Genomic DNA, 15,149 nt, shown 5'->3' on the forward strand with positions numbered 1-15,149 from the left:
TGGAGTATTTCTTTTATTACTCCTCTGAATAAATTTGTTAACAAGTGGTCTGAATAGAAAATAAGTCCTGATAAAACATTTAAAACCTCATAAAACAACGATAAATCACCGCCCAGTAACTCACATGCCAGCTACAAACGATTCAGCAATCAGTAAACACAATAACGTTTGGCGATCATAGCCTCAACTGCCAAAATTGCTTGGCTAAATTGGATGAACGGTGTTTATTGCTATCCAAGATAAAAATTGGTGACGGTTTTACTGTATAGTGTCCTATTTATACATGGCAACGGACAGGAGAGATACACATTACGCAGTTAAAATCCCCCGTACATCCGCCTTTGGTTCGCTCCAAAAAAAAATTAAAGCGAAAAGTGTAAGGCCGGCCCACTTCTTATCATTTTGTTTTCAATTGCTAGCTATTTACAAGAAACTAAATTCTCAGATTATTAAAAGGGAATGTTTCGCTAACATTTTGAAATTTTCATCTTCGCCAATACGAATACTTTCCACGGAGAAAACTCCTTGGGAACAACACAATACATTAAGCGTAAGCACCAAATTTACAGCCGGCAAACTTTCTCACGAAGTTGCCGCAAGCTTTCCTGTTTAACTACACCTGATTTACATGTATATTTTCTTTACATAGCGCGTGATATCAAAATTTAACACTACTGTCTTGGTCTATTTTTAGTCAAACGCAAGATGAATGAACATTTACTACTCCGATTACTTTTAAAACACAGACAAACGGTTCGATAAATAAACTCCTCTTCGATTTCAACAACACATGTAGCTACTCTTGCTTGAAGTGTATCGCGTAGTCCGGGGCGCCCGCGCGCCTAAATTACCAAAACGTCGTTGGTTGGACGTAAGATGAATTAACGGCAGTTGGATAGTGAAGGTAGTCGCTTTGATAGGGCGCGCTACTAAGGTAGCTACAGTTAGGGCTAACACAGCTGCAAAATTGTCCCGGTCCGCTGAGTAATGCTCCGTGCGATAAAGGTGAATACGGTTTGTCCCAAGGGCCTCGCTCGCTGATTTGCTTGCGGTATTTATATCTGTGGTTTTGAAACCAAATTTTGACTTGGGCTGGAGTAAGATTGACTATTCTTGCCAACTCTTCCCGCTCGGGTGCTGAAAGGTATCGCTGCTGTTGAAATCTTCTTTCTAAGACAAACGTTTGCGCTTTCGTGAACAAAACCCGTCTCTTTCGCTTCTTGTTAGACTCAGAATGCTCCTTCTTGCTCGATTCAAGTTGCACGCTTGGTGTTGGAGAGGACAACACTTGTGTGGCGCCTGTGTGAATAAAACAGTGCTCCACGATAAAATTGCCCTGACGTTTGTCTCAATAGACTACCAGTAACATTACATGGCCTGAATGAGCTATTTTGGATTAAGCCAATTCACGTTATCTTAAGAGTGAAAAATCTGGATTTGCTCTTTTAAAAGTCCTTGAATTCAAAACTTTGCAAATCAAAGCGGTGGCTGTTAAAGCGCGCTCTAAACAGAGAAGAGAGAAAACGCTCAGACAGTCCCAAACAGAACCGGTACGAGAGTTCGAAAGGTGACAATTTCATTAACATAGTTTTCGCACCAAAGCAGAATTAATCACTTGAATCTTTTTCCGTCTCTATTGAAGCTATAAGTGGCGTTAGAGGATGTACTACTCGTTACAATACAGAAAGGCTTTACTTAAAGCTGTTCGCACAACACGACTTGACAAGAAAGAGTTGCAACATCGAGATCGGCCTCAGATATGGCAAACTTTGAAGAGTTTAACAACTCTTAACTCTTGCGAATCACATCTTTTCTACTGTCCAACAACAAAGAACTCTTTTAAGCTCGTTAATCTTGGCCTTTGTACTTGAACCCTATAGACAATGCGTTAAAACTGCAGTGGCTTCTTTAATTAGCACCAAAAATATTCAGTAAAAATTAAAGTGATTCGTACTTGACTTTGGTTTTTCTTGCGTGCTTGATTCCTCGTCTTGCTCGTCTGAGCCGGGGGTGCTGATTTCATGGCCTCCTCTTTCTTGTATTGACATATGATCTTCGCCTTTGGAATTGAGAGAGCGGATCCTGTCCTCTGGAAGATTAAGAATGTCTCTTATGGAAAAAGAACTCATTTTGATCCCGGCGTTGCTCGCGTTTTGTGTAAACGGTCTCAAATGGTTTCCATTGTGTAGGGAGCTCAGATAACATGATTGAAACAGGTCGCACGCACGCACGCACGGGGAAGGCTGGACGTGGAGAAATAGGGAGGGGCCATACTTCAAACTCACGACAGGCCATTTGAAATAGGACAATTTGGCTTAATTGTCAACAAGCTGTTTTGTTAAGAGAAAGCGCCTTGACACAACTGACACATCAACTGAATGCTAAGATGGTCAATCTAAATGTCTGTCAAATCACTGGACTTAATGTGACAGCAGTTCCTTTCTTTTGCTCCAAGTATTTTTCCTTGGCTTTTATTCCACACATGTTCTGCCAAGACCTAGCTTTATGTTGACTTTGGCTTTAATTGGATTGGACGGATTAGGAAGTTTACGTTTATCACTGTTTCATTGTTTCGTTTATTACACCCTCACGATTAGGAATCATTGAATCCTAAGTGAAACGTCCAAACAAGTTCTTTTTAATAATATCTACACCCATTGACAAAAGCCTGCATAATCACTACGCTTTACCAGAGGACACTAAGAATTGAAGAGATTTCACCCAGAAGTAGATATCATCTTCAAGGAATTGATGCGAGAAGCTTTCAGATCTTATTTCACTGAAGTGACTTTGTAAACATTGTCTGCCCTTAAAAATCTCAGGAAATTAGAGGTGATCAACGTTGCGCCTCCCAGGGACAAAATAAACTTTTCACTGTTGACTCAAAGCGATAAACCTATTTCCACATAATTAAACATCCAAATACTGATTTTTTTTCTGTTTTAAGGTTGTTAGATGACATTACTATACGTTATCAACAATGTGAGTTGTTTGAAGGTATCCAGTTCAAATGACTCAATTGATGTAAAATATCATTGTTTTTCACACACGAGTAGTATACACGATGTCCTGGTGAATAATTGTCTCCGTCGTTTGGTTATGAATAAATGATCATCCGGGCAATGTTTTTCACCAGCTCAACTATCTTTTAAGTCAGTAAGTATTTGCTAGTTTAATCTTTAAAAGACAGTACAAAATAAATCAATTTTGGCAGCAACGTTTCCACAAAGATATGCCTACATATGTGCTTTGTGGTTTCACACCAAATATGGAGGGCAAGGAACAGTTGCAAAAAACTTAATTAAGTTAACCTCTGGACCTTGAAAAAAGTCTCCGCGCTTAAACAAAGGAGTCCTACGCTCTGCGGACTCACAGACGACTTAAGGCAAGTAAATTTTACTCCTTTATTGAAATTTATCCTGCTTTCGATTTTGTAACGTACGCCTTCACGTTGCCATTGCCAATTGTTTGGTTATTTTTCTAACCGGCCCTAAGGCGCAAGCTCTCTCTTACTGTATATACAACCCATGTCATTCATAAATCTTATTATTGAAAAAAACCATACCCGCCAAACCTCTAAAGAATGGCTTAAGATGTTCGCCATTGTTTGGGGTTCATTCCATCAGGTAAAAATTGAACAAATTCGCGTGGGGAAGGTGGTCTATTATGTGCTTTAGAATCAGAAAATCATAATAACCCATGATTAACAAATCGACCGAAACAAAGATCCTCTAGGATTCCTTGGAATTTTTCTCCTTTGGATACTAAGTTAATTGCATCTAGGATTCCTTAAAGCCAATTTTTGGACAATTGTTGCTTCACCGAGAAAACAAGGTTAGAGAATGTACATCTGACCAGTTTCTGGATTGTTGCCATGTGGCTTAACCAGTCGAACTGATTTGCACCAAAAAGCAACGAGGTGCTACAAATTTTGTACTAAAACACAAAGACGCTGAATAAAGGTGTCAATTATAATTTTCGGCTACCAAATAGTCCCAAAGATGACACCTCACACTATTAACGCTAGCTATAATCAGTGGTTTTATTTTCTTGGAGTGTTTCAGCATATTGATTTTTTTACAGAATGTATGCTGATATTCAATTCCAATTGTTACTACTACGTGAGGAAATTGTAACCTTTTTCTCAATCGCTACCCACGCATTGAGCAATAACAAAAGAATCTCTCGATAGTTTTGTTAAGTGTCAAAAGCTTAAGTGAACCTCGATGTATGTCTTCATTTTCCCTTCATACTGGAGACAAACATGAACATAATAATTTTTTTCCCGGGAGATGAAATTCAATTTCTTCAGTTACAAACTGACAAACAGAGACAAAAAGACACAAGTTGTTTTAAAATAACGCTTCATGTTTGAGTTCTTTTCTTAAATCACGGTAGGATTTGTTTGTTCGACATGTTTGGTGAATAATTCTGTCACTTACGTATAAGCAGGGCTCCTGCATTAATATGTTTACTCATGCTATCTCGGATGATGTTTTCACAATAAGTGTGTTCTTGTTTCAATTTACGAGCACGGTTGTAAAAACAAACAGTGTGTGGGTTTCATTAACAAAAGAAGAAAAAACTCTTCAGAAGCGAGACAGACAGATATGACATTTAGTTCGAACTGAACAATCGAGGGAAAGGAAGCTAGAAGAATTGGCCAAAGAATTGCTAGTAATTCATTGGAATACATTAAAGACCTCTTTTATTCCATTGTTTAAGTTTTTGCGCGAGTACAATCCCGCCACAACCTAGTTAACGTTATTCAGTTAGGATTAAGGTTTAAACTATAGTGAGATTTACAAGATTAGGGGTTTCTATCAATAACTGCATTAAAAATAAAATATTATTCTTTAGTCAGTCGTATTGGGTCACCATCAGTTGCAAAACACCTTACCCGTTCAAACATCATTCGGGTCTTTGTTATCCGCCCGCAGTCAACCGGTCCCACGTATTTACATAAGACATCTCCCAGGCAGACCCTTTTAGAATATTTATATACTCTGAAAGGGTGAATATTGGACCACAGCAGCTCATTCTTTTTTGAGAGATGTAAGCACCTTTTGTGTTTGCAAGAGATATCGGCAACAATTCATTGTCCTGTGATTTCACGACTCACCTGGATTCATTCGTCTTGTCATGGTTCGCACGTGGTTAAAAAATTCAATTAGCCTTGTTATCTCGAAAAGTTTTAACTTGCAGAAGTTTTAAAGACCCAGCCTATGCGTTCGTCTCTCCGTGTGATTTCATTCAATTATACAGGATGGTGGATTCTTATACTCTAGGGCTTTTTGACGTTCGGAAGCATGATGTCCAAGAACTTAGGATTGGAGATGGTTCTGATGAAACAGATACAGCAAGATATTTGAACATCACGGAAGGGCCATTTTTATGTTTACCCACGAAGGATCATTTCTGACAATTTACATCAATATCTTGTTGAAATGGTGCGACAATTCTCAATGCATCCGCAATTGATAACCCGTGGACAAGTCCGAATTGTATTTCGACTTTCAATGTCAATCTTGTGACTGTTGATTCCGGAAAATCTTAGCGAACCAACCATTCATGGCCCTATTAATCGTAAATCGTACGCGTATCACGGTGCCCGCGATTTACTCAGTCTCACAGATTGCTCAAAATTATAACAAGGACGGAGCCGTATTCTAAAAAAAATTGTCAGGCTCCATATTAAAGCAATGTTTTTTGAAAGCATACACTTCAATGTGTTCTTTCACAAATTCAACTCAAAGTGAGAAACCGATGTAGAACTTGGCTCCTACTTATAAGTGTATTTTGACGCTTTAGCATTTGATTACTTTAGGGTATAAAAGGGAGGCAAAAACGCTTCACAATTAACTACACAAAGGCTCACGAAAGAAAAAAAAAGACAGTTCATTAGAATGGTATATCCAGTTAGTCAGTGGCCAGTAAAAGAACACCAAATAAAATAAAGACACTGTTAGGGAAATACCTGTTGGAAATTAACCCAAATTAATTTTGGTAGCCATTTTGAGAAAAAAGTTTGGCAGGTGTTTTAATATGCGTCTGTAGCATGGTCTCCGTGCCACTGATAGTCTCCTTTTCCAGCACCGAAAATTATTACTTCATTGTCAAGTTACTCAGTGTTATTAACGATCACCGTTTTTAAGTTTGAAAGTAATGAATAAAAGTTTACGAAACGATCACCTGGTTAACAGTAAATTGTCCATAACCAGCTGTTTTTTTTGGTGGAAAACTCTGCTTGCAACAGTAAAATGACCGTTTCCTAGAGAAGACGTCCTTTCTTCGAAGCCAATACCAAACTTTCAACCAGACATAAACGCTTTCACTGAGTAAGTGAAGCAGAACATGACTGAAGTAATTTCGCAAGAAGCCGCTGGCGATTAAAAATTGATTATTTCTTGCTACCGTAATGTGATATAGACTACAGAACCAAGAAATTAAATGACGTTAAGATGTTTTGAATTGTGGTCAGTTATTTCTAAACACTGAAATTTATTGTCTTTCCAAGTTGAAAGAGGGCCATTACCACTATTTTTTTTTTATTTTCTCCGGAAGATTTTAGCAGAGTTAAAATACCGAGACGGGGTTCCACTTTACAGCTTCGTCTTCGTGCTCAATTGCAATCGAGATGGCAACGTAAAGTGACCATTGTTTCGTAGCAAAATTAACACCCGAAAACACACCGTCACTATGCATGTCAAAACGACTTCATATTCTTGTTAAATATATTCGACAAAACACTACAAAGCGCTATAAGCCACTTAAGGGCTCTCGTCTGCTTGCTGGAGTGGATGTTAGAGTAAAAGCAATACATGCTGTTGAAATCTTAAGATGTTTTCATCTTCTGAGGCGCCAAAGCACTCTTGAACGCGCTTTCGCCAAAATTAAGCGGCACTTTTGAATGAAACTCGATATCTCTTTTAGCCATTTACTGAGTGGTTCATTCCCAAACCGCTGAATTTTAAAACACTGATTAGTGGTAGTTTGGACGAACGGGTGCTAAATGATTTGGCCGGCAGACAATAAAATCCATAAATTCATCACATCATCTCACTAAAACCCAACATTTTAACGTCTCAATCACACAATTAGCTAACCGTGTTCAGCTTCTTTTCGGTACCTTTATTGATGAACAAGACATTTAATACTTCTTTTTAAGAAAAAAAGAGAATGAAAATAATGAAAAGAAATTGGACAATTGTGAGATGTAAGAATTTAATCCTTGATAATTGAAAGTATTAGACGCTTCGGATGATAATGTTTATTTATAAACTTGCCTATGTTGAGATTCGCCTTTCAGGAAGCTATACCCAGAACACGCGATAAAACAAAAACACTTTATACCGTGAAGCTAAGTACTGATCTCCAATAATCACAAAACGAAATTAGAATATCTTTAGCTTAATGCCATAATGCCCGAGATGTCAGTCACAAAATGACACGAATAAACAGTTTGTTTGAATGGCTTCGTTAGTGCGCAAACACGTTTGGCTACGTAATACCCTTCTTATAAAACATGGTCGCCATTCGTGCAATATTTATGAGACAAACGTTTGGTCATCAAAAATCTATTACAGCTGATTTTTGTCCTCTCTAAAGTTCGGCGGTTGTTAGGAAATTTAGTGCCAGATAATAAGCAACTAAAATTTGAAAACCAATGGCCTGGATGTAATAAGTAAAACCGCCGCGAAACTTACAAAGCTAAGACGAAAGCGGCAAATTCTCTAACTGCGAACGACAAAATGCATTTCCTTGCTTAAATTTCTTTTAAGAAAAAAACTGGTCTTACAACGATCGGCGAAGGAAGGACAAAGCTTTCCACGCGACCGTCGTACGAACCATTTTGCCACTGGAGATCCGATTGTACTATTCATCACGTATTTCCTGCTTCGAAGGCCTGCGTTGTCAGCTCATTCGTCGGTTGAACCACCTTTAATGTTCAGTGTTACATTTTACCTGCTTCCTTTGAATTGTCAACTAAATCGAGGAACAGAAGCATACCCCCGGAGCTTACTTTCAGACGTAAGCGGGAGCCTTTATTGCTCCTCTCATCTCGACACGAAATTCTTTGGAGCTATAGCAAACTGGAAGTAGTTTCATTTATTGCAATGATCCTTTTCAATCAAGTGTAGTCGAGTAAAGCTCCATTTACAAAGAAAACAACATAGCAACCAAATGATCTTAATTTCACTTTCTTAACTTTTATGGCAATCAGTTAATCCCTGCTTCTGCTGAAAAAGTATTCATGAAACTATTTTTGCTTTAATTATAAGCCGTCCAATCCAGCCGAAAACACGCACGCTTGCATCCAACACGTATACCCTCAAAGGCTTAAAGCTCCTTGGACTTATTTTACGTAACATCTCTCTGGCTTTACAGAGAGAAAGCTCTTTCTTTCAGTCAAGGCAAAGAGAACGATTTTCAGCCCTTCGTGTTCAGAGGAAACAATAAAAAAGCTGTTAAGGAGAGGGAGAGCCATTAGATCCTAACTTAGAATAACGCGACAATCAAGCGAACACTCTTAAAATTAAAATATTGACAGTTTGCAAACGTTCTTCTTAATAAGAAAGATGCCAGTTTGTGGCTTTCGCAAGTGGAAACACACCCGGTGCTAATAACGAGACAACAGCATTTATATTCGAGGCGGGCAATAAGAATTACTTATGAAATGTGTTTCTATTGAGCGGCAAATATATGATAAACAACGCAAAATGACTTATCTAGCCAAACAACTCAAAGGTGTTTGTGCTGGCGAATGGACGTTTAACGCAACAAGACAAAATAAGGAAGAACAGAAATGATATACAAGGTGCAAATTTCTAGAGATTTTTATCGCTAATCCGACAGCAAGCCCTTCCGATCGGCCATTAGTCAGTATTCAATCTTTCCATTTCGATTAAGTCGATCTTTCGGAAAAAAAAAACTGAAGAGGTTTGAATGATGGGATATGTGCGCTTCGATGGCTTAGACAAACGAATGTAAGAAGAGCGGATCCCATCAAGTAAGTTTGAAACGTTAGATGCTGCAATCATCAAGAGACCCTTTCAAAAATGAACTGGATGCAATGGTTGTTTGAATTCTAAGCGGGGGACAGAAACACCAGTGGTGTGCCCGCCCAGCGTGACTTGTCAAAAAGCGCCTTTTAGGGCCGAACTGTCACTCTAAAAGGCGTTTTACGAGTGACAGGATATTCAATTGCTATCTTCCTAATTAATTGTGATGTCAACTTCGTCACCACCTTAACCTATCGATAGAAGTTGACTTAGACGAATTCGTGCAACATTTGTTTAATGTCAAAGATCTTGTTCAGTACTCGAGGGTCTGGGCACGCCTTAAACTATAAGAAGCTGTTGCGAATCTTGGCAGAGCGGGGAGCATAAGTGAAACGGAAAAAGGCTCCGGCGAGGTAATGGAAGCCATTTAAGATCCATGTACAAAAACGATCGGCCGCTCGAGATGACTTCGTTCTCTGTCAAGGATATCCTTAACCTTCCAGAGAACAGTATAGATATATCGAGAAGCGAGAGTACACTTGCATCGACGCAATGCTCCGAAGGAAATTCTCGTAGTTCGTCATGTGGCCCAATCGTGTGTAATCAGCAAGCTCAAGAGAGCTCGTATACAAGTAAGGATAAAATTGATTTTGTATCTTTATTCGGTAAACCTTATTCTTTCTGGAGTGCTAGACTTCAAGCTGGAAAAATAACAATGCTCGAATCTACTAACTTGAACTGGGAACTCGAAAAGCGCAGCGAGCGAACTTTTAGCGGGTAATTGAATTTCTTTCCCGGCAAAACTACGCGGATTATTTTTTTGCGACACAATCATTCAAGTTCTGACGCAAAAACGATTGCATTGAGGAAAACTTTTTATTTTGAGTGCTATTTGGCATCGAGTACTTCTAGGACCTTTTGTTTACGCCGCGTGGATAGCCAAAAGTGGTTCTTATAAGAGCATTTCACTTAATTTCGTATGAAGTTTACAAGTCCATATATGTGCTTTAGGTATCTTTACATGCACCTTGCATTGATCAAATGCTTTGTTTTTCTTGTGTTATAGATGCACTTCCGAGTCCTACAGAAAAACCTTCGACTTCAGCGACAAACGATGAAGTAACAGAACAAGACGAAGTTCAGGACGACCTAAGTGATCCGCCGAAGAAACGCAAACGCCGAGTGCTCTTCAGCAAAGCGCAAACATACGAACTTGAGAGACGTTTTCGGCAGCAGCGCTATTTATCGGCGCCCGAACGAGAGCAGCTTGCGCGGATTATCAATTTGAGTCCAACACAAGTCAAAATATGGTTTCAGAATCATCGTTATAAATACAAGAAACAAAGCTTTGAGAAGGGAGTGTTAAACGATGGCGCTCCTTTGTTCACACCAAGGACTGTACCGGTGCCTGTATTAGTACGAGATGGACAGCCGTGTCATGGAGCTTCGGTCAACAATTTTGGATATTTACGGCATGATCCAACGGACTTTTATCATTTTCCTCCTGTGACTTCATCGTACACTGCTCCTTCAAATCCATATTGGAACTGGTAGCGATAAAAGAGAATGTACAGTGTGTGATTTAGCGAACAAAGGAAGTACAATGCAATGCTCCCCATGTCACTTCCATGTATCAAGAGCCAATTTTTAAGCCAATATGACAAGATCGAAAGACACAGCTAATGCTATGGGCCTTATATTTAAAGAATTATAAAGTTTGTGCTAAATGTAATGTCAGAGAGAATTATTTCAATGAGTTTTAGAGAAAGCAAACAGTATATTCGTGTGACACAACAGCTGTTTCAAACAACCGTGCCTGAGATCGGAAATATTTTGTTTTTAGCTTTTAAAAATGGTACGTTTCGGTTTCTTAGTCTTCTCGTTCGATCAAAGCACCTTTATTTTGAAAAATTTTATAGTATAAGTTGCTGGGTAGCTGAGGAAATTGTCGTTTAATGCTCTTCGGCTTAGCAAATGCGCGTCTGAAATAAAGACGAACAGATAAGGGTTCATCATTCTTTGGAGGATAATCCTTTTCCGAAGTCAAACTCAAATTATGATTACAATTTCACAATATCCATACTAAACACTAAACGTTACTGCTTAGCAAAGACATCACAAGCAATCATGAAGTTTTTATTCCCCGAAGAATCGCTTTTAATTGTTAAAGAACATTAGAACCGAAATGGGACACGACGGCGAAGAGCTGAGAATTACAATTGACAACGAAATGTTTGGCAAACAACATGTCTCCTTCTACTTAAAGGTTATGAGATGCTCTCTAAGCCTTGACACATCTTCTTTGTTTATATCAGGCTTTTGTGAAATCAGACAAGCAAAGAAGGTGTTCTTATGACCTCGGTACCCGTTTATTTTCAAGTTAAGGTTAAGTTTAGATGGAAGTCTTAACAGGGTTCTTCACATCAAATGAAGCGTTTCTGGAATGCAAGAGTTATAATTGATTGTCTGTGGTGTTTACCTGACGAAAGAAAGAGGAGGAGTTGAGCAATTTAGAAGAATGGATCTTTAGCAAATTGAATCAACCTTCGTTTGCTCTAAATTAACGACAAAATAGACGAGACAACCAGAGAAAATCAAGGGAAACATAACCTGTAACCGCAGATTCCGAGTAAATTAAAATGACGAATATTCTCAAGAACAGACACAATGAGTTTGCAATAAATAGAACTCACTAGTTTTCAATACGGTTATATTCAACGTTAAATAAGCACAGAAAAAATTCACAAAAGAAGTACCAGCGAAAGAAAAATAAAAGGAAACATTATGAATAAAACATAAATCCACAAATTCACTTATTCGTCTTTGTTTTAAAAGTGTTAATGTGTTGCAGAAACAAAAGTTTTTTAAGGTGCAGCATAGAATAATAGCGTGATTTTTTCAAGTTGGAAATCCTTTCGAATATTGGGCACTGGCGCAAAAGTGTTAAGTACTTGTCTCCTTTCTAATCCCTGGTTACCTTCATCGAACTCACTCGACTTTGAAGAGTTTTAGTCTCAAAGTCAACTCACTGGTTTCATAAACATTGTCTATTACAGTCCTGAGATCAGGAACTACCGACCAAATCACGTTTCTTGGCATAAGCAATTTTATTTTACCTAGAAAAACACTCTTGTTATATTTCCTTGTACAATTGATCGCAAACACAATGACAAAATATACTAAAATATACATTTTGAGTAAGATAAATAACTTGGAGATCATATTTTTGCCACGTTGTTTCATTATGTTGAATGCAAAACTACATATGTCAATCTCAAGGAAAATCCGCTTTAAATTTCTTCGTGCCTCAGCTTGAGATTCGGGAGGGATAAAACGGCTTTTTAGCTCGACTCGTGGCCCTGTGATATTCAGTAGTCTACAAACAACAAGAATTGGAGTATCTAGGTTGAGCAGTTCTTTTAGAAAAAAGGGGGTAATTGGTTAAAAACAACTGACTATATCTAAACTCTGAATGCCATATTGCTTCCACATTTGAATGCAGCACACCATTTGCTTTCATAGAATCCCGTTGAAACGCAATACTCCGGCTGGCACGGAACACGGAATGAGCGAGAGGATTAATTTGCAAAGGAACTGTTTTGTGATAAAGACTCGCCATCCTTGTGTGAATTCCAAGCAAATGTTTCCTGTAAAAATTTGCAAAAGCGTGAGTTTTTTTCTTTTGATGATTGACACGGGTGGAAAATGGCTTTTAACAAATGAATAATGTGTAAGTTCGAGATAGGGGAAACAAGTCACAGGTGATTACAGCTTAATTCGAAGCAAAAAAAAATCAATATAAAACTTGCAGTTTTGTTCAAAAGTGAGGCAGAAAGGAATAATTCCTCGCCTTCTTCAAAGTACTACTCTTTTCACGTCGGAGATTTCGAGACTACGTCTCGGCCTTCGAGCAACGTTTTGCCGTTTTTCTCCGGCTTAGGGAAGCCACCAGCCATTTCCACTCCATACAGCTGGTGGACTGTAAATAAATTGGGACACAGGTCGTTCTAGTCTGGGGAAGAGGAATTTTATGAAAAAGTAGTAAAGGAATATTCCATTTTCCGATCATATCCACTGAAATATTATTCATTTTCCTAACATATAGTTTGTTAAATTGCGAACTAAGGTAATTGTTTACCAGTGTATAAGAAACCTACACTAAACACTTTTCCATAAATACCACGAACACGGTCAATTGTATGCGGAGAAATTCTTCAAAACTAACTCGACTGAAGGACCTTTCCAGTGCATCTAAGAACACCACTTCACCTAAACAACAGGCTTTATTTTGATCCATATGAAACTCGATATGGCGCCACTAACTCTACGCCTGGGTTCAAGGAAGCGCTTAATCCTCAATTTGAGGGAAATTAACGAAGACAAAACATTTAGATAACTTCGTGTTATTTACAAATATACAGGGACGAGGATTTCCAGCCGGGAGCTGTCACCAAAAGCAGGTAAGACATTGGAATGAGTAAAAACAAAAGCTTTTCAAAAACCAGTTACCGAATCATAATTAAGACTAGCGAGACGACACCTTTACTTCTCAAAAATCAAATGCATTGCCAATTTCTGTAAACTGCCAGCCGTCATGGAAGTGCTAATGGCTACCCGCCTACAAAGCAGTCATTGAAATTCATGTTCGTGGATTTCAGTTCGTTTGAACACAGGATAATGTTAACAACAGCTTGAATAGCACTTTCTTATAATTCGTATAAATTTGTATTTCTGCATTTAAGGGCAACAGATTCCCTTCAAAACCGTTTTCAAGAGCACAATCACGCAACATTTTTCCCCTTGGTAGATCTTCGAAGAGTTGCCACATATAATCGATTCCCCGGCCGGACACGTTTAACGATAACGGTTTAGTAAATGTGATCCACATGGCAAAAATTCGAAGATTTTTTGTACGATTGACATCCATGGAAGAAATATATTTCTCTTAGAATACTCTTCCAAAGAACATGTGAAATCGGGTTGATCCCTGACTGGCTTATGAAGCGCTGAGCTCGCTCAAACCGAGTGAACAAACTATCATTCAAATATATAACCTAAGAATAATTTTCAATCTGTTAAAAAAAAATCGTGAGGAGGATTTTAAATACAACTTGAGAAACCCTGTTCGATGTGCAATGACCCGAACCATTGCTTATCTCTTTAAAAAACCTTTAAGTTGTGCGAGTCACTTTTATAGTGCCGACTCTGCGAAGGTATAACACCGGCTAAATTACTTATTACTGAAAAACAGCAGGAACACCCAAAGCTCTCATATACAGATAAGGATAGCTCACTTGTTTGGGCTATCGAAGCGAGTATTTTGGCGGCGGACCCGCCAAAACGTGGGGCCATTCTTCTCGTGCCCTGGCGGCTCCGTCACATAAATACTTACTCGATACCCCAAACAAGTGAGCCTGCTCACAGACTACGACGAGCATAACACATGAAAACTGAATGGCTATGGCAAAGCAGTATGTTAGGAGACATTCGAGTGGGTTGTGGTCTGCTTGATTGAGATGACCTTTGCGTGACTACCATGGCCCCGTGAAAGTTGCTTTTAACAGTTGTGAAATACTTAAGCACTGATGTAAGCTGGGTTAAAACAAAACAACTTTAGGGGCTAACTTTTATCTTCACCATATCAAGATCATTGTAATATATTCCACGGCATCATTGTTATAACAAATGTAAACAGCGCCACCCCAGAGATCCACCGAATAAACACAATTCTTCTGTAAGTTATCCCTTTCGAATCCGCGGCTCCTACGCCGAGATGTCACTCGCCACTTCACTTAAATAAGGAGTTTAAAGTGTTAGCTACTTTTTTCACGTTTCAGTCAAAATGAATCGCATCTCTTGCTTGCAAATGAAATACAACCTTTTAAAACGCAGAGGTACAATTTAGATCGTAATCAGTCTCTTTTCCTTCATCCTTCCAGATCAGTTTATTGGCAAGGGGTTCCCAATCGGAATCACGCAGAAGATTTCTTTGAATTTCACGTCTCAAAAGTAGCGAGAAAGCTAACAGGTGGAATCGAAGTACTTCTCACTTGAATCACAACACTTGAGATATTCCGTTAAGGGCGAAACCCATCACATCACCTACGGAGATTTAAGCCAAAAACCGCGACAAGAAAGTCACACTGA

At 38.7% G+C, this 15,149-nt stretch overlaps 2 protein-coding genes and 2 long non-coding RNA genes across 6 annotated transcripts in view; 1 reads left to right on the forward strand and 3 right to left on the reverse strand.

The window, feature by feature from the left end:
• The window catches only part of LOC138049925 (homeobox protein Nkx-2.8-like), a 27,456-nt gene continuing 12,307 nt past the window's right edge, over window positions 1-15,149 (reverse strand). Inside the window, exons 1-3 of one of the 3 annotated variants that reach the window (XM_068896406.1) lie at window positions 5,123-6,183; window positions 1,955-2,089; window positions 1-1,299 (exon numbers count right to left, since the gene is read on the reverse strand). In XM_068896406.1, coding sequence (XP_068752507.1) covers window positions 848-1,299; window positions 1,955-2,089; window positions 5,123-5,144 — 609 coding nt within the window. In that variant the 5' untranslated portion in view covers window positions 5,145-6,183 and the 3' untranslated portion in view covers window positions 1-847. Of the gene's footprint in view, window positions 1,300-1,954; window positions 2,232-5,122; window positions 6,184-15,149 lie in introns of those variants that run through there. The other 2 variants (XM_068896405.1, XM_068896407.1) reach the window with 2 other exon arrangements.
• On the forward strand, window positions 9,239-11,810 carry LOC138049924 (homeobox protein XENK-2-like). Its single transcript, XM_068896404.1, has 2 exons — window positions 9,239-9,634; window positions 10,069-11,810. Exons 1-2 carry the CDS (start codon window positions 9,439-9,441, stop codon window positions 10,554-10,556), a joined length of 684 nt encoding a protein of 227 aa, XP_068752505.1. The 5' UTR covers window positions 9,239-9,438; the 3' UTR covers window positions 10,557-11,810.
• Window positions 11,077-15,149, reverse strand: part of LOC138049928 (uncharacterized) — a 10,682-nt gene continuing 6,609 nt past the window's right edge. Inside the window, exon 2 of the long non-coding RNA XR_011132490.1 lies at window positions 11,077-12,649. This is a non-coding gene — a long non-coding RNA (uncharacterized lncRNA). The remainder of the gene's footprint in view (window positions 12,650-15,149) is intronic.
• The window catches only part of LOC138049927 (uncharacterized), a 4,954-nt gene continuing 3,498 nt past the window's right edge, over window positions 13,694-15,149 (reverse strand). The window contains exon 2 of the long non-coding RNA XR_011132489.1: window positions 13,694-15,104. This is a non-coding gene — a long non-coding RNA (uncharacterized lncRNA). The remainder of the gene's footprint in view (window positions 15,105-15,149) is intronic.

Source organism: Montipora capricornis, chromosome 5 (assembly GCF_036669925.1).
Source record: "Montipora capricornis isolate CH-2021 chromosome 5, ASM3666992v2, whole genome shotgun sequence".
NCBI classification, from domain to species: Eukaryota; Metazoa; Cnidaria; class Anthozoa; order Scleractinia; family Acroporidae; genus Montipora; species Montipora capricornis.